Source organism: Trachypithecus francoisi, unplaced genomic scaffold (genome assembly GCF_009764315.1).
Source record: "Trachypithecus francoisi isolate TF-2019V2 unplaced genomic scaffold, Tfra_2.0 Lachesis_group10, whole genome shotgun sequence".
Classification (NCBI taxonomy): domain Eukaryota; kingdom Metazoa; phylum Chordata; class Mammalia; order Primates; family Cercopithecidae; genus Trachypithecus; species Trachypithecus francoisi.
This window is the reverse complement of record NW_022681455.1, coordinates 38,635,130-38,654,418: the sequence shown is the minus strand read 5'-3', so window position 1 is coordinate 38,654,418 and position 19,289 is coordinate 38,635,130. Positions and strand designations below refer to the sequence as shown.

Genomic DNA, 19,289 nt, shown 5'->3' with positions numbered 1-19,289 from the left:
CCAGGTGTTGTGTGTCTCAGTTCCCCTGGCTAGGAAAACGGATTTCCTTCCCCCTTGCGCTTCCAGGTGAGGCGATGCCTCGCCCTGCTTCAGCTCTCGCTGGTCAGGCTTCAGCAGCTGACCAGCACCGATTGTCCGGCACTCCCTAGTGAGATGACCCCAGTACCACAGTCATTGAAAATGCAGAAAGCACCCTGTTTAGTCTTTATATTTAAATTTCTTTTTTTTTTTTTTTTTTTTTGAGACGGAGTCTTGCTCTTTCGCCCGGGCTGGAGTGCAGTGGCCGGATCTCAGCTCACTGCAAGCTCCGCCTCCCGGGTTTTACGCCATTCTCCTGCCTCAGCCTCCGGAGTAGCTGGGACTACAGGCGCCCGCCACCTCGCCCGGCTAGTTTTTTGTATTTTTAGTAGAGACGGGGTTTCACCGTGTTAGCCAGGATGGTCTCGATCTCCTGACCTCGTGATCCGCCCGTCTCGGCCTCCCAAAGTGCTGGGATTAGAGGCTTGAGCCACCGTGCCCGGCCTATTTAAATTTCTTATAGGTTGTTCACTTAACCCTGTAGTATATATTGATGCATATTTGTATCAATAGTATTCTTGTTTTGTAACTTTTAAGTAACTAGATTGTACATTGCAGTTCCAATGTGAATTATTCTCTTTGTATTAGCAAAGCACATGTATGTATAATCTTCCCAAAGAGAACTGAAAAATAGCATTTCATTCTTATCACCCTTGGCATGTTTTACCTGGTCTGAAGATGGTATGTTAAAGTTTGAGAACTGCTCCTCTGAGGATTTAGCTGGCAGGTCTAGAAGTCAGAGTCAGAATCATTTCTGATATCTTACATTCACTTAGCAAGGTCTTATAAGTTCAGGACCTTGACAAACCCTTTCTGAATCTGCTACTTATTGGGTATGTGCTTTGACGAGTTACCTAATCTTGCCTGTGTCTCAATTTCCTGTTTGTAAAACGGAAATTTTAAAAGTACCTACCTAATTCAATTCTTTGAATATTTAATAAGATGATATATGTAAAATGCTAGGACTGTGTCTGGCTTATAAGTAAGTCTTCAATAAATAGTAGCCATTATTGTTAGATGAGAAGTACTTTCAGTGTCCCTACTGTAAAATGGTTAATTTGTTACCAGATTCTAATTTGGTTTTAAGCTCGTTTTCACATTAAAACATCCAGTGAATATATATTTAGTCAACAAATATTTTAATGCTTTTTGTGTGGAGGTTCATTGTTAATTATATTGTATGTTTCAAATGATTTATTTAATCATTTAAAATAATCAAGGGTCACTTTCTTATAAAATCTTTACTGCTAGTAAGTAGTAAAGTTGTCATATTGGCCATTTTCTTATTATTTGCTGTGTTGACAATGTTATATTATCTTCAATCAGTGGTTTCATTTTGGGAACTTTTTTTATTTTTTAAGACAGGGTGTATTAGGGTTCTCTAGAGGGACAGGATTAATAACATAGATGTATATATGAAGAGGAGTTTATTAAGGAGTATTGACTCACACGATCACAAGGTAAAGTACCACAATAGGCCCTCTGCAAACTGAGGAACAAGGAGGCCAGTCCGAGTCTCAAAACTTCAGAAGTAGGGAACCCGACAGTGCAGCCTTCAGTCTGTGGCCAAAGGCCCCAGAGCCCCTGACAAACTACTGGTGTAGGTTCAAGAGTCCAAAAGCTGAAGAACTTGGGGTCTGATGTTCGAAGGCAGGAAGCATCCAGCATGGGAGGAAGTTGGACACCAGAAGACTCAGCAAGTCGGCTGTTTCCCTTCCTGCTTTTATGCTGGCAGCTGATTAGATGGTGCCTACCCAGATTGAGGGTGGGTCTGCCTCTCTTGTCCACTGACTCAAATGTTAATCTCCTTTGGCAACACCCTCACAGACACACCCAGGAACTATACTTTGCTTCTTTCAATCCAATCAAGTTAACACTCAATATTAACCATCACACAGGGTCTTGCTTTGTCACCCACGCTGGAGTGCAGTGGCATGAACATGGCTCACTGCTGCCTCAACCTCTTGGGCTCAAGCAATCCTCCTGCTTCAGCCTCCCTAGTAGCTGGGACTGCAGGTGCACACCACCATGCCACGCTAATTTAAAAACAAAAAGTTTTATAGAGAAGGGGTCTCGCTATGTTGCCCAGATTATGGGAACCTTTTTATAATTCACTTCTCATTTTGTGAGAGAGAATTTTTAATTAAAACTAGATAACATTTGGAAATTTCACTTAAGCAAGCACATGTTAATACTTCCCTTGCACAAGTAAGGACACTACCTTCAGCCCTGCCTCTTTGTGGAATTCCCACTCTTCTCTCAAGTTACCTATTTATTTTATGACACAAATGATTGTTTTTGACATGTAGATCATGAGAAGGAGGCAGTGCCATCCACTTACTAAGAATTAGTAAAGCTGGCCGGGTATGGTGGCTCACGCCTGTAATCCCAAGCACTTTGGGAGGCTGAGGTGGGCAGATCACCTGAGGTCAGGAGTTTGAGACCAGCCTGGCCAACATGGTGAAATCCTGTCTCTACTAAAAATATAAAAATTAACCAGGCATAGTGGTGTGCGCCTGTAATCCCAGTTACTTGGGAGGCTGAGGCAGGAGAATCACTTGAACCCAGGAAGTGGAGGTTGCATTGAGCCGAGATCACGCCACTGCACTCCAGCCTGGGTGACAGAGCAAGACTCCCTTTCAGAAAAAAAAAAAAAAAAAAAAAAGAATTAGCAAAGCTGATTTTTATTCTCATTTTTCTAGGTTAAAAATTAATATCAATCCAGGCATGGTTGTGTGCACCTGTAGTCCCAGCTACTTGAGAGGCTAAGGCGGGAAAAGCACTTGAGCCTGAGTCTAGCCTGGGCAACATAGCATGACCTCATGTCTAAAATACATACATACAAACACACCAGTATAAATGTTAATGTTTTCTTTCCGAATTCCTGTGGTTTGTATTGCAGTCTCCCTGGAATATGAGCAGCCCACTTTGGAGAGCACATAGCCAGTTATTTGTATATTAACCCTTACTCTCATATAAGAATATAACTGATAATTTTCTGAGTTCTGTTCATTTAGTATTCTATTTAGCATCTTTGTGGTTGTTTTGGTATGGTACTTATGGAAGTATTTGACTTTCTAAATCTCATAAAATCATGGCCTGGCCTACAAGTTTTAGAATTTACATTACTTGTTATCTAGTCCTACTTTCCTTAGTAGACAATGAGTTCTTCAAAAGTAGAGACTTCCATTAATCCTTGTGTTTCTGTCGCCTAGCACTGAGCCTGTATTGTAGAGAGAGCTCAATAAATCTTTAATTGAATGAATTATATACATATTCAGAAACTAGTTTGGCCATTGGCAAAGAAGTGGAGAATCAATGTGGTAACTGGAAACTGGAATTACATGCATGCTCAATAAAATAATCTTGTCAAATATGTTTTATGATACCATTCTTCAGTGGTCAAACCTGAGCATATTTATAAACATTTATTTGCAAACATAAAATTACAGAAATGACGAGACTTTGGAGCTTAACTGGACACTCAAGTCTTTCCTAGAGGAAAATGTATGTCAGGAATCCTGTCATGTGAACTCCAGTCATGTTCTTACATAGCACTTTACGAACTGGAGGATAATTCTCTTCTGCAAGGTTTAGAATTGGGTCTGCAAAATATCAGAGTCAAGGTTACCTCTAGCAGCATGGTCAGTCTTCACCTGTTTCCTTAGACTTTTGGATGACAAGGGTAGAGTATATATCAAGAGAAGTGAGTATCCTTCCTGTGAGAAGTAGAATGTGATTTTTTTTTTGGAGAGTGTTTAAGATGCAGACAGGACATCATTTATCTCCCCAAGCGATATTAATTTAAAGTTTAAGGAATACTCCTTCAAATTACATACCACATGGGTATCAAGAGCAGAAAGAAATTGCTAAACCATATGCTTGTAAATGCCATCTCTTTCCTCAAGAGAAAGATCATTTATATTTTGCAATTAAAGAGCAGAAGGTCTTTTTTCCCATAAAGGCTTTTCAGTCACGAAATACACCGGGCAGAGAGGGCTTCCCAGGGGAGATTCATACAGTGTTCAAGGACTCTTTGGCATCTCCATCTTGTGGAACTTTGCTCTTTGACTATTTCCTGATTAAACAGTGGAGAATAAACTTTAATTCTAAAAAAAATGTAGTTAGCCCTGGTTAAAGTAAAGTTTGTAAACAGTTGTATAAGTGAGCTTTAAGTAAAGAATTTGATGTTTGGGTTAACTTCGTTTTTTCCCCCTTAAGGGGCAATAATAACGTTACAGCGCTGTGAACTACATATGGTACTCTCAGTTTATTGATGGACATTGTTTATTATTTTGGTTAGAACAAATGGGTGTTGGTTTCTTACTGCATAATAAGCAGGCAATAACCCTCAGGATTTTAGTACTGCTGCTTAAGTCATTTTTGATTTTTAATGCATTTGAATTCATGAAAGTTAACTAGCCAAGAAAAATAGTATAGTTTCTATACTACCATCCCTGGTAAATAAATTCATATGAGGTCCCAGAATCCAAAACTAATAATTGCATGTGGTACCATGAAAGGTACCGCTTCCTGGTTGAGATATTCCTGTCCTCTCTCAGTGTAAGTCCTTCTTCCCCCTGCCTTTCCTACTGTTCTTACCCCCACCTTGAAGGAACAGTTTGAGTGAATAGATTACCCTTGCCCTATGCTGTGAGGATCAGCAAGTTTAGACTCCAGGACAGTCAATAGGGGCAAACTGAAGAACACTTTGCATCTGGGAAAATCTGCCTTAAGTCTAGAAAAAGTGAGACGGAAACTCTCTTAGATGAAGATCTTTAGTTGGGAAATATCAGATGCAGTGTCCTAGTAGGCCATGCTCCCCAGGTATCTGATTTACCTGTCTTAGTGTAATGAACTTTTTTTTCCCTTGCTGGTTTTAGTGTAATGAACTTTATGTCCTTGCCTTCAAGTTGTTAATTAATTTTTCTATGCGGAGATAATACATAGCCCCTCTGTTTGCCATTTCTGTCTTAGTCACTAAATCAAGTTCTATTGCTTATGGCAAATCCAAACACTTGTTATCTCATATACAAAGCAATTTATTTTGTAATTTTGTGGGCAAACTTACTGAAATATTTGTTTATCGTTTTACTACAAATAAACATTATAACATTTGTAAACATTACAGAAGTATGTAGCGCACTATGCAAAATTTTCCCACAGCCCCAGTCTAGTGACTTAACCCTTGGTTAACAATTTGATGTATATTCTTGCATTTTCAGTGTATTTTTTTAAACAAGATATTTCACTATACTATTGTTTTATAGATTGTCTTTTGTATGTAAATACACATACTTAAGATTTTTTTCAGTTCATTAGTATCTAACTTTATTCTTTTTAAATCATTTATAATATTTCATTGTATAGACATACCATTATTTGTTTAACCAATTCTCTTTAAATGGGCCTTCAGGGTTTTTTCCAGTGTTTTTGCGTTACAGAAAGTGCTGAAGCTGACATCTATATACATTTCATTTTGTACTCTTATGTGAATATTCGGCTTACTTTTTTCCAAATGGCTAGCCAATACCTTTTATTGAAAAAAATTCCGTATTTTCTCCCATTTAATTGAAATGCTACATTTATATAAATGATGCTCCTAGACTTACAATATGGTTATGTCCTGATAAACCCATGGTAAGTTGAAAATATGGATCTTTTTATAATATTGGATCATTCTGTCCCCAAACAACTTATGTCTGTATTTTTCTTAAATCTTTCAGTGGAGTTTTATAATTTCCTTTCATGTCCTATGAGTTTATTATTACATGTTACCTGTGTTTTGCAGTTATAAACTGCAGATCTTTTTACTAATATTTTCCAGCTGGTTGTTTTTGGCATGGAAGAATGCTAGATATTTTCATATAATTATTTTATGTGGTCACTTTAGTGAACCCTCTTATTTTCTCTAGTATTTTTTCAGTTGATTCTCATGGATTTTTCATGTGGGCAGTCATTATCTGCAAATATTGATTTTTTTTTTGCCTCTTTGTTTCCTAATCCATTTAACTTAAATTTGGTTTTTCTTTTTTATCCTTTTGAGACAGGTTCCTGCTCTGTTGCCCAGGATGAAGTGCAGTGGCACAATTATAGCTCACTGCAGCCTTTAACTCCTGGGCTCAAGTGATCCCCCTGACTCAGCCTCCCAATTAGCTGGGATTACAGGCTCATGCCACCATGCCTGGCTAATTTTTAAAATTTTTTGTAGAGACAGGGTCCTGAACTCCTGGTGTCAAATGATCTTAACATCTTAGCCTCCCAAAGTGCTGGGATTACAGGCATGAGCTCCTGTGCCTGGCCAACATTTTAAAATACACATAGGTAGACTAAAACTATCACTTTGTAGATAAACTATCCCATTGGTGAAACAATACTCATTTTCTGCATAAAACTGTGGCATTGGTAACTTTGTTAGTACCTTTGGATCTTTGCAATAAGATTCAAATTAAATTATATCCTAAATGAATTTTTTCTGTGGAATTTTTTTTTTTTTTGTATACTTGTACACCTGAGCAAGGGATGGAAACCTACAGCAGCAAGAGTCTAAATCAGTGGCTGTTTTTCCAGGTTGCTTAGTAGAATCACTTCAGAATGGTGATTCCAATGCCTGGGCCTCATTCTAGACTAATTAAATAAGAGTCTCTGATGAGTGGGACTCAAGCATCTTTTTGTTGTTGTTGTTTTTAAGCTCCCCATGTGATTCCATTGTTGGGCAAGCTCACTGAGAATCACTAGTCTAATTAAAATTATTTCTGTATGCCAATAAAATTGTATTTATTTTATCCTAAGTGGCTATTTTCTGTACATGAAACAGTTTCATGTTTCCATTTGGAAAAACATAATTAAAATGCAAGTTTAGCAAAATGAAATTAGATGTATTGAGAAGTAAAGCTCCAGAGAACTTATTATGGTAGATATATACATATGTAATATTAATGTTTATGATATATCAGTTTAAGAATTATACATTTCCCTTCTGAGCTGGTTAACCAAAAATCAATCGTTGTTCATCAAGAGTCATTTAATAAGTAATTTGAGTATTAGCCATGACCTGAATTAAATATTAAGAAAATATACCAGAAAATATATTTACTGGGTATACACATTGCATTTTTTTCAGCCAGGAAGAGCGTTTTGTTTAGAGTCATGGATGATCATTGAAATATTGGATAGTGATGTGAGAGTTTGTATTGAAGAGGTTTTGAAGTCAGGTTCCAGTAGCTTTCCGAATTTCCTGGCCAACACAGGAAATGATCATAGGAACATCAGTTGGGTAACCCAGCAGGAAACAAACAAAAAAACTCCCAGTCTGATCCTTTGCCTAGAGTACAGTCAGTCCTTGAGGTCAGTCCTTGATCACGGGATAGGCCAGGGGCTAGGAAACTGTGTCCTGCAAGTCTAATCTAGGTCTTTTCTAGAAATAGCTTTATTGGAGATAGCCATGTTTATTCATTTTCTTATTGCCTATGGCTGCCTTTAGGCGCCTACCATAGAGCTGAATCATTTGCCATAGACTGTATAACCTGCAAAGCTTTAAACTATGTACCATCTGAACCTTTATAGAAAGTTTTCCAACTCCTGTATTACACTGTTGTTGTATATACACATTAAGACTATTGTATCACACATTACTTGCTCATACTCTCAAATAGATCCTCTTAAGCTGAATTTGGTCTTTCATACACAAGTGACTAGAGATTATTCTGTTTTTAGGGCTTTCAAATGGAGGCTGCAGTTGAGGGAGAAGGATTTCCCTTGGCAGTTAGGGGATTATCCTGCTAGTTCTCTGATGTTCCTACTATAGGGAACTGGGATTTTGCTCACTTACCTGGGGTAGGTGTTTTCTTGCCTAGCTCATTTTCCATGTTCTTCTGCATCACTGCTATTGCTCTTCCTTTTGAGGGTGGGTGTATGGTACTAGGTTAACTGAAGCACGCCGATTCGGAATCTGGTCCATGAAGATCTTCCGTTGCAGTCACAGGAGAGAAAGATCATTTTTCACATACCTTGCTAATGATCTGGATGTGGGAGTTTAAAGATTAGGAGCTGTTCAACCTTTAATTGTGGTTCAAGTGGAGAACTCAAAAAGGTGTGGAGGTCTAGCAGAGAAAACATATCTGGCTCAATTTCTCTAGTCTCTGATGCAGCGGAGGGGTAGCTGGCTACCTCTGAGCTAACAACCACCATTTCACCTGGGGCATCTGAATGCTAGCCAAGGCTCTGACATACTTGCCGGTTACTTACACTTATCAAAGCAGTACCTTCAATTAGCTGGCCATGATGGTATACACCTGTAGTCCCAGCTACTTGCCAGGCTGAGGTGGGAGGATCACTTGAGCCTAGGAGTTCCAGGTTACACTGAGTGGTGATTGTGCCACTGCACTACAGCCTGGGCAGCAGAGCAAGACCAACTTTTTTTTTTTTTAAATACTTGCAAGTATATTCGGTATTAAAAAATAGAAACATTTTAAGCTTTCTAAGACTATAACCCCCCCACCCCACCCCCGCCACTTTCTTACATGTAAAGCTGTTAATCATGTTTTCCCTTTGATTTTCAGTTACTTTTGTAGAAAGGCATTGCATACAAAAGCAAAGAAGGTGCCTGGAAATGAGACAAAGTGTAATGATGTTCTGGTAAACACTGACAGCCTGATCATCAGAGCAACAAGTTTGGAGTAGAAGCCACAGTCTTGAGAAAACTGTTAAGAGTTATTCTTCTGTTGGATGTGGGGAGCTTAGGACACTACTGCAAATGTTCATTAATAAATGTCAAGTTATTTTTGTGACTCCAGAAGATTATTATTAATTATTATTGTTATTTTTGAGATGAAGTTTCGCTCTTGTGGCCCCGGCTGGAGTGCAATGGCACCAACTTGGCTCACCGCAACCTCCGCCTCCTGGGTCCAAGCAATTCTCCTGCCTCAGCCTCCCGAGTAGCTGGGATTAGAGGCTCTCACCACCACACCCAGCTAATTTTGTGTTTTTAGTAGAGACAAGAGTTTCTCCATGTTGGTCAGGCTGGTCTCAAACTCCTGACCTGAGATGATCTGTCCGCCTCAGCCTCCTAAAGTGCTGGGATTACAGGCATGAGCCACTATGCCCGGCCCCAGAAGATTTTTTTTTTAAATAAAATATTTGAGATGGTTTCATACCAAAACTTCTTATTTAAAATCTGATTATTTCACTTATTCTGTTTGTAATTTAGGCCTAGATCTATGCCTGAATGACTTTTCTATTGGATATAATTGTACCCAACCTTACTCAGTATATTTATGCAAAAGAGAAGTTATTCTGATTGTTGATTTTTCTTTTCCTAAGGTACTGTAAGGAATATGGGACTTGTGTTTGGTCTCAGTTTTCTAGACTGATGGCTCCAAGTGCTGTTAGTGTTTGGAGACTGGCATTTTTGCTTTCCTAGTGTGAAGAAGGGAGTACAGTTAAGGGAAGCAGGCTGAATTCCTTCTCAAAATAAATGGGTTAATAAAGATACCATTGATTAACTCTCTCACAGGAATTTTTGTAAGCACTTTAAATTTTTACTTAGCTATGTTTATGGTATGTGATTTTCTACGTGTACTCCCCTCCCCCCACTAACTCTCATTCCTTCTTCATATGATAGATCAGCGACTATCATCTGTTCCACAAGATGAGTAACAGCCACCCTCTTCGCCCCTTCACTGCAGTGGGGGAAATTGATCATGTGCACATTTTGTCTGAACATATTGGTGCCTTGTTGATTGGGGAAGAATATGGCGACGTCACATTTGTTGTGGAAAAGAAACGTTTTCCTGCCCACAGGGTAATTTTAGCAGCCAGGTGCCAATATTTTCGGTAAGTGTATAATACTTTTTTTGAAAATTCAGTTCACTTGTAGAAAACACTGGCATTTTCTGCTCTGTGAAAAATACATAATCAAGTATAATGACAAATTCTCGCAGTCCCTCAATTCAGTATCTATAAAGATTTCATCCTTGTAGACTTTGTTATTTTTTGAGAATCACCTTTTCCTTTAGGGGCCATCTTAAAATGAAAGGGTTGGAAGGTTTCCCAAACCAGATAGTGCCCAATCAACCATTTTTCAAGGTGTCAAGAATGTTTCTCAGGCTGTCTTCGTTACCCTCACTTTCTCCTCCCAATAGATGGTTAATGGGACTAAAGCTTCTTTTTGTATAGGTAGACTGCCCTGTGGACCTGCTAATGGACACATATACCACTTGGTTTGGGACTCCTGAGGTCTAGGACCTGTTAGTAACCCAGCAGATCTAAGACGTGCACTTGTATGCAACTGTTGTTGGTTACTTGGGTCCTTAATTTCCAGGGTTATAAATCTTAAGCTGATCTTTAACTACTCTGCATTTTACCTAATATTTGTCAAAAAGGAGTCATCACTGAATTACTGAGTGAGTTATCATTTGTGTGTGATAATGGATCTTTTTCTATTTTTAATGATAAAGATGGTCCACAGAGTTATAGATTTATCTGGGAAACTTGGTATCTGAAATGGAGATTCTATTGGCTTAGAGAAAATTTCAATTACCTTCTAATGATAACTGCAGTCTGGCTTTTATAATCAGAATTAAGCAAGACAGCAACACCTAGAGTCAGACACGTTGTGGTAATGTGTGTCTCCTGGAAATATTTACTGTGTAGCTAGAGCTCCTATGGTTTTTCATGAACTTCCAGTTTTACACATATAAAATGCCATTGTGGATGAAACCAGGAACCTAGAAAAGTGAGGAGTCTGTTAAAAGTTCTAACACTTTCCTATTCTTCCTAGTGGTCAACTCTACCAAAGCATCTGACCTTGGTCTAACCATTATTTGTTATCATCTTCTGTCCTCTGCACACTTTTCCTTTTCTATTTCTTCCCCCTTTAAAAATTTCGGTCCAGTCATTACTATTAAAGTATTTTACAAGAATCCACTTTTTATTAAGTCAGAACTTCTCGGCCTGTGTTTATTATTTATTAATACAGTATACCTTGTCCTCTTTTAAAAATAATTTGAAACAACTCTATGAGGGTTTCTTTTAGGTGATTAGTATATCCTTAAAAGAAACTCAACTACTTTTAGAAATTTGAAGATTATATTGAGTGAATGGAATATACTCCCCCCACTTACTGACCTTGTTCTTGATGTCTTTGTAGATATTGAACCTTTGTAATATTTGCTGGCTCACTAAGCTAAGCTCACAGTCTACCTTAGACTACCTTAGAGCTAAGCTGTACCTCTAAGTCTACCTTAGAGCTAAGCTCAATGCTACCTTAGACAGATTCTCAATGCTGACAGTATTCATGTGCAAAGGAACGTTAACTGTCAGCTGTCAGAAGAGGCCTAAGTGTTGTCATAATAGCCTATCAATTCCTAGATAAGGAACTGTATAGGAGGAAACTCTTCATAGTAAACATTGAACCTCTGTGCTTGTCTCCTTGTTGAAGTTGGGGGTTCGTATTTACTGTTCCAAGGGAGCCTCATCAAAACCACTTTTAAAGCATTGAGAATCCAGATAAATACCATGGATCATACAGGATTGGGAATAAGTCTTGAGGTCTCTTCAAGAAGGAGAAGTTCTTTAATTTGGTAATTTTAGGGTAATGGTTGGATGCTCTCTGGATTAATGGAAACCTTCAAGGGCATTTTTAGGCAGAGTATAACCCAGTGAAGAGGTATGCTCAGAATATTCATGAATCTTTTCTGGGTGGTTTCAACTATTTTCCTGGGGCAAGCAAGAATGCTAGGTCCTGGGGGAGGGTGGGACAAGTTCCAGGTAGGTAACCCTGAAATGCTAGTCCTCCTCTGAGAATTTTAGGAACAGAGAGCATCTCTCGCTTGCTTCCAGTCTCTTCCTCTCACTTTTGCTTCTTTTCTTTCTCATTCTGTATTCTTCTCTCCCTTTTCTGCACTTCTCCCTTGTCCTCTTCGTCCTTTCTTTCCTGATAGGTTGGAAGTTTAATTAGTTCATATTGTTCCTCTTGATTAATAGAGTGAGAAATTCAAATTCATTACCTAACTGGATTGTCTAGTTTTCATTTTTTTAGATAAGCAATAATGTAGGGCTTTTTGTTTAATCTGAAAGGAAAAAAAAAATCACTGTAATCCTATCAGTAATTTCATTTTTAATTTATAAAGTGACAGATGAAAGTCTTTGTCTCCCAGCCATCTAATACCATTTCCCAGAAGCAAGTGATGTTAAGAGTTTAATACGAATTTCATCTGATTTTTCTTGATTTAAAGAAATATCTGTATAGACATATGTGCATAAACATGTAAATATGTGGTTATATACTTTTTTCATGCAGTACATATGGATCTGCAATTTTACTTACTCGTCTGCCTATCCTGGACATGTTTTCAAAACAATACCTATTGGTCTCTCTTGATCTTTCTAATGGCTGCATAGAATGCGTGTATCACAGTTTTTTTAACCATGTTGCTGTTGATGGACATTTAGATTTTTTCTAGTGTTTCAGTATGTTTTCTTAAACATTTTTCTTTACTGTATTACTTCTCTAGAATTGAGTCCTAAAAGAGAGATTACTGAGTTGAAGGGTATACACATTTTAGGTTTGACTAGATACTACTAAATTACTTTCTGTAAAGGGCTGCCCATTTATACTCTCAAAGCAGTGTGTCAAAGAACCTGTTTTTCCATTGCTTTTGCAGCACTGATATTAACAAGCCTTTTGATTTCTGCCGGTCTTACTGGGGAGAATGGCATCATATTAGTGTTTATCTTTATCTGATTATATCTTTTCCTACAGAGTTTACTTTTTAAACTGCCTTATTGACCTTTAACATCTTTATACCAACTTCATTGTGCCTCTCAAGAGATCACTCTCATCTTTCTATTTAATATCTATCACATATCTTGAGCTTTCAGAGTATCTCATTAGTTCAGTGGTTTGTAGAATTAATTCAAACAGTTTTGAAATCGTTCCTCTTGCTTCCTTTAAAGAACCATTTTAAATGACTATTTTGCATTTTTTCACTTGGATCTTTGTGTCATTAAACAAATTTATATTTGCATAATGTTGATAACTGTTATTTCCAGTATTTTGTAGCAAATCCTATTTGAGAGTTTCTCCATGTGTTTCTTCCCTGATGTGCAGAGCATTATTATATGGTGGAATGCGAGAGTCTCAGCCTGAAGCAGAAATTCCTCTCCAAGATACCACTGCAGAAGCATTCACAATGCTACTCAAATATATCTACACTGGGCGGGCAACGCTGACAGATGAGAAGGAGGAGGTGCTGCTGGACTTTTTGAGCCTGGCTCATAAATATGGATTTCCAGAGCTAGAGGATTCTACCTCTGAGTATCTCTGTACCATACTGAACATTCAGAATGTCTGCATGACTTTTGATGTTGCCAGTCTCTACTCACTTCCCAAGTTAACTTGTATGTGCTGCATGTTTATGGACAGGAATGCTCAGGAGGTACTCTCAAGTGAAGGTTTCCTCTCCCTTTCTAAGGTGTGTCATTTGTCTACAAGTAATTTATAGGCAGCATTGTTTTATTTATACCTATACCATAGAAGTACAGTAGTGGACTAAGAATAATTAAAAAAGAAACCATTGGTATCAAAGAGATTATCTGGTCTGCCCACTTGCATCTAGCTACTAGGACTCTAGATCATAAAAGAGAGGGGCTGGTTGGTTGTGTTTTCTTTTAAGGTTCTTCTGGTAAGTTTTATGTTCAAAAGAGACTGTGCTGCTGAGTGGTTGTTTTCAATGTAGTGACAATCAAATAGGGTCCTTTTTGGTATTGCATACTACCTTTTGGTTTTGTTTTTCTCTGACAGAGAGTGTGACTAATAATTCCTTAGAGCAAGCAGGCAAATTCATAAAGGAGATCTGATGCATCATTTGATGTCTTTAAGTCACTGCTTTCTTTGCTGGTAAAATTCAGTGTTATAGGCCAGGCGCGGTGGCTCAAGCCTGTAATTCCAGCACTTTGGGAGGCCAAGGCGGGCGGATCACAAGGTCAGGAGATCGAGACCATCCTGGCTAACACGGTGAAACCCTGTCTCTACTAAAAAAAAATATACAAAAAACTAGCCGGGCGAGGTGGCGGGCGCCTGTAGTCCCAGCTACTCGGGAGTCTGAGGCAGGAGAATGGCGTGAACCCGGGAGGCGGAGCTTGCAGTGAGCTGAGATCTGGCCAGTGCACTCCAGCTTGGGTGACAGAGCGAGACTCCGTCTCAAAAAAAAAAAAAAAAAAAAAAAAAAAAAAATTCAGTGTTATAGCTAGAGTAAAACTGTTTTGCTCAAATCTTCCTTTGAGCTCTGAATGGCGATTGTCTCTACATTTCCCTTGTTGTGTTCCTTCTAGAACCTGGATATTTCTAATGAGAAAACCTATTGAAAAGCTACATATCTTGATTTGAGTGTAAATTAAGATCTGTGTTATCCTATTTCATTTTTTTATACTGAATTTTTAAAGACAATGGTCTTTGAGGGTTGCACTATTATTGCTGGAGGTCGGTTTGGAGATCTGAGAGCCAAAAATATGGTAGTGAAGTAATACTGTGCAACAAAATACTGTGAATTTTAAATGCCAAATATATCTTTCTAACTTAACAATGTGCACTCCCTTGAAGAATCTGTATGTATTGACAGCTTTTCACTTTGACGTTTTTCTGTCTGCTGTTTTAAAAAAGATGAATGCAGATGTGTTTGGAAAGATTAAATGTTTGATGTAGTGGTATAAGATACCTGAGCATAAAAGAAAGGTGCTACCATCCTGGTTGTTTACATAGCCATAATGAGCTGGAGGCTATGTGGCACAAAGCATAAGGGAAGGAGAGGGTCGAAAAGAGTTAATTGCCTAAGTTATGCTTGCTCTGTAAGCTTTTACTGATTGATCATGCAATGGTTGAACATCATATAACTGGAATTTTACCTTTTTATCCTTTTCAGACAGCACTTTTAAACATCGTGTTAAGAGATTCATTTGCAGCTCCCGAAAAAGATATTTTCCTAGCCTTATTAAACTGGTGTAAGCATAATTCAAAGGAGAATCATGCTGAAATCATGCAGGCTGTACGTTTACCTCTCATGAGCCTCACAGAGCTTCTGAATGTTGTGAGGCCTTCGGGACTGTTGTCTCCTGATGCCATCCTGGATGCCATTAAAGTGCGATCTGAGAGCCGGGATATGGACCTCAATTATAGAGGCATGCTCAGTAAGTACCTGTCTACCCTAAACTCACCAAAAAGCTTGGTGTGCCTCTGATGCCGTTAAAACTGCAAAACTACTACAGAACTGTATAATGCGGGTATACATGAAACATGTACGTTTATGAACAGCTAGCTTTGCTTCCTATGGAATGTCTTTCTCTGTCATTTTCCTGTTAATTCCTCCTGAGATTGATTAGCCTTTATAGACCCCAAAATAGGTGTTTCTTGCCATTCCTGGACAGATTTCTCACCTGCTCCCCAGAAGGTCAGAAATGGACACTTTCCTAAAAAGCTGCTTCTCATGTTAAGAACTTTTCTTCCTTCCTCCATCAAACAAATACTGAGTAAATTCTATAGACTTATTATTTTGGGTATCAAGAACATGGAGATTCTTTTTTTTTTTTTGAGATGGAGTTTCACTCTTGTTGCCCAGGCTGGGGTGGAAGGTACAACCTTGGCTTACTGCAACCTCCGCCTCCCAGGTTCAAGCGATTCTGCTGCCTCAGCCTCCTGAGTAGCTGGGATTATAGGCACCCACCACCACACTTGGCTAATTTTTATTTTTAGTAGAGACAGGGTTTCACCATGTTGACCGGGCTGGTCTCAAACTCCTGACCACAGGTGATTCACCTGCCTCGGCCTCAGAAAGTGTTGGGATTACAGACGTGAGCCACCACACCCGGCTGAACATGGAGATTCTAAATAACAATAATAATAGCTAACACTTATGTAACATACATACATAGTGTAGTTAACACTTATGCTACTTATCACCATTAATGAATTTATAGCAATTAACACTTACAGAGTGTATAGTATGTATCAAGAACAGGTCCTACATGACCATTTAATTCTCACAACTCTTTGAGGTATATACTGTTATTGACTCCCATTTTACAAAATGAGGAAACTGAAACAGAGAAGTTAAGTAACTTGCCCAAGGTCACACAGAAAGATGGCAGAGCTGAGAGTCAAACCTATGTAGTTTGGCCCCAGAAGTTGTGTAATTAACCATTAAACTATGCTGCATAATTGTTAAACATAGTCTCTGCCTTTGATCCTTTTAATTTCATTGTGGAAATAAGACATAAACTCCCATGAAAAGTTAAATACAACAATATTCAAGGGAGTACATGTTATAGAACTTCAGAAGAAAGAAGTGGCTTGGAATGATTGAGGAATATTTCATGGAGGTTATGAAGCTTGAGTTGGGCCTTGACATTTGATTTGAATAGTATAAGAGTTGGGTAAATTTCAGATGGGTAGAATCATGAGGTTAATAGACAGATGTTAGAGCATTTGAAGAGACCATAAATAGAAGAGCTTGATTAGAGTAGAAGGCTTTTATTGATTAGTAGCAAAGAAACTATGTGAAGGTCAGCTTAGGCCAGTTTATGGAAGTCTTTGAAAATAGATTGGAATCTCCCTTATATGCAGTGCAGAACCAATCTGAGAGAGGGAGAGTGGCATGCATACAGTGTTGATTTTGAAAGACTGATCCGTAGTGCTGTATTTGAGTATTTAGAATAAGGGAAAACTGATTCAGGGAGACCAGTGAGGAGAGTATTTAATCTATGCACAATTGATACTACCTTAAACCAGATTGGTGGCAGGGAAAATGGAAAATAATGAATGATTAGAACAGATACTATGGAAAAAAATAGATCTTGGTGATTCAAATAATTTAAATTTGGGGATTAAGTTTAGGAAAAAGTTACCGTTTGTTATCAAATCTAAGAAGCCAGAAATTCTGAGGCACCATTATTTTATGTTCCACTAAGAAAAGAAACAATACTGCCAATTAACTGTGACACACTATGATGTCTGCATCACAATTTCTGAAATTAAAAAATTAGAACACCAGGTGCGTCCATAATGAAATACAGTACAGTACTTTTTTTTTTTTTTTTTTTTTTTTTTTTTTTTTTTTTTTTTGAGACGGAGTCTCGCGCTGTCACCCAGGCTGGAGTGCTGTGGCCGGATCTCAGCTCACTGCAAGCTCCGCCTCCCGGGTTCACGCCATTCTCCTGTCTCAGCCTCCCGAGTAGCTGGGACTACAGGCGCCGCCACCTCGCCCGGCTAGTTTTTTGTAGTTTTTAGTAGAGACGGGGTTTCACCGTGTTAGTCAGGATGGTTTCGATCTCCTGACCTCGTGATCCGCCCGTCTCGGCCTCCCAAAGTGCTAGGATTACAGGCTTGAGCCACCGCGCCCGCCTAGTACAGTACTTCTTTGAAGAAGATGGTGAGCTTGTTTTTAGATTGAGTTTGAGGGTTTTGGGGACATGCAGGTTGTAAGTTCTGTCCCAAGCTAGTCATTTCCCTGAGTGATGTCTTCTTGACTGTGCCTTTAAACACTCTCTTGAAATACTGATTGATCTTAAATAGATGTTCTTAACAGAATTCTCTCCTGACTTATGAGGTCTAGATTTCTTTTCACTGGGCATAGAAGAAGAAATGTAGGTTTTGGCCCAGACAAATTTGACCTCAAATCCTGAATTAGTTACTTACTAGTTGTGCGATCTGGTATTAAATTATTAAGGAATCTTACCTTTTATGTCTCCTAGCATTGTTATGAGACTTAATTGAAATAATGTGTGCAAATAATGTGTGTAAGATCAATATAGGAAAGCATTGTTACCATATATCATTTTGATCTTTTTTTTCCTCTGTACATCTGTGTGAGAATTACCACCTTGATCACATTGTTTTAGACATTTTTGTTTACTTGTCTTTGTTCCTTGAAGGCAGAGATGATCTTTGTAGGCCTTATTGATCTCTATATCCTCAACATTTAACACACTAAATAGCATATGATGGATACTTGGTGAATGCTTAGTGAATGAATGCAGGGAGAAATGTCTAATAGGAAGTGGGAACACATTACTGTTTAGGAACCAGTCAAAGCTGGTGATAAAAGAGTTGAAACCTGAGCTGCTAGAGTATAGAGAAAGAAGTAAAAATCAAAGTCTGAAACTTGGAGAAAACCTATAGCCAGGGGACTTAAGGTAGAGAAGGAAGGAGGAAGACATTTGGGATAGAAGAGAGTTACAGAGGACAGCTAGAGGAGAGAGCTTTCATATGGATTCAGTGGTCGGTGGTAGCTCATGATGGGGAGGTCAAGAAAATTGAGAGATAACTTTTGGATATAAATTGTGATTAGTTGGTAAGTAACCTGGACAGATGATTGGCTGCCAGGGAATTAGGCCATGGATGTTTGAAAAGATAACAGAGATAACATATTGCCTCTCTGATTTGTGAATTGGATTGAAAGGTAGTAAAAACATAGTATGGTAGCTAGAGAGATCAGGTTAGGAGAGGTCCAGGAAGAAATCAGAGGTGCTAGAGAATGGTACTAGTTCAGTGTCAGCCTTGGATAAAGTGGAAGGACAGCAAGTGAAGAGGTAATAAGATGAGTAATTAGTGTTAGGCTTTTCAAATTCTCATGTTGGATCCTGTCTTATATAAGCTCCTTTCCCTCTCTTGCCGTATATTTGATTTGAAGTGCTGAAAAGGCCCTAGAACTGGATTCATTATAGGGATAATCTTGGGACGTGTTTGCAGGAGTGAGGATTTCTTTTGGACATTTCACATGGTTACTGGTAGCCTGGAATTGATCAACTGGTCAATGTAAGGGTAGTACCTGGGTTACAAGAAACTCATGAGATTAGTTGCGAAATGGAGAACTTAGCCAATTGAGTCACTCAGTTCTGAAATGATAAATATGCAGATTGTTGTTCATCAGTGTTAAATTCTTCGCTTTGGAGTGAGTGATGGGGAGCTTAAGGAAGAGATTATGTAAATGTTTGGGAATCCTTTAACTTCTAAACTTGAGTAATGATTAAGTAACAGTCTGTTTTTCCTGACTTTTAAAGCCAGGAATAATATGAATAATAAAATCAGTAATATAAATACAAGTAATATAAAAACAGGGAAGCCTTACACTTCCCTGTTTTTTTTGATTCAATCATCTATATTAATCTATCAGTCTTACGTTTTATACATAACATCTAGTCATATTCTCAAAGATCTC

The 19,289-nt window shown here is 38.4% G+C and overlaps 1 protein-coding gene across 1 annotated transcript in view; it reads left to right on the top strand.

Annotated features, from left to right (window-relative positions):
* BTBD9 (BTB domain containing 9) overlaps positions 1 to 19,289 on the top strand; it is a 500,126-nt gene that overhangs the window by 38,561 nt on the left and 442,276 nt on the right. The window contains exons 2-4 of the mRNA XM_033217041.1: positions 9,701 to 9,912; positions 13,190 to 13,553; positions 15,000 to 15,264. Coding sequence (XP_033072932.1) covers positions 9,728 to 9,912; positions 13,190 to 13,553; positions 15,000 to 15,264 — 814 coding nt within the window. The 5' untranslated portion in view covers positions 9,701 to 9,727. The remainder of the gene's footprint in view (positions 1 to 9,700; positions 9,913 to 13,189; positions 13,554 to 14,999; positions 15,265 to 19,289) is intronic.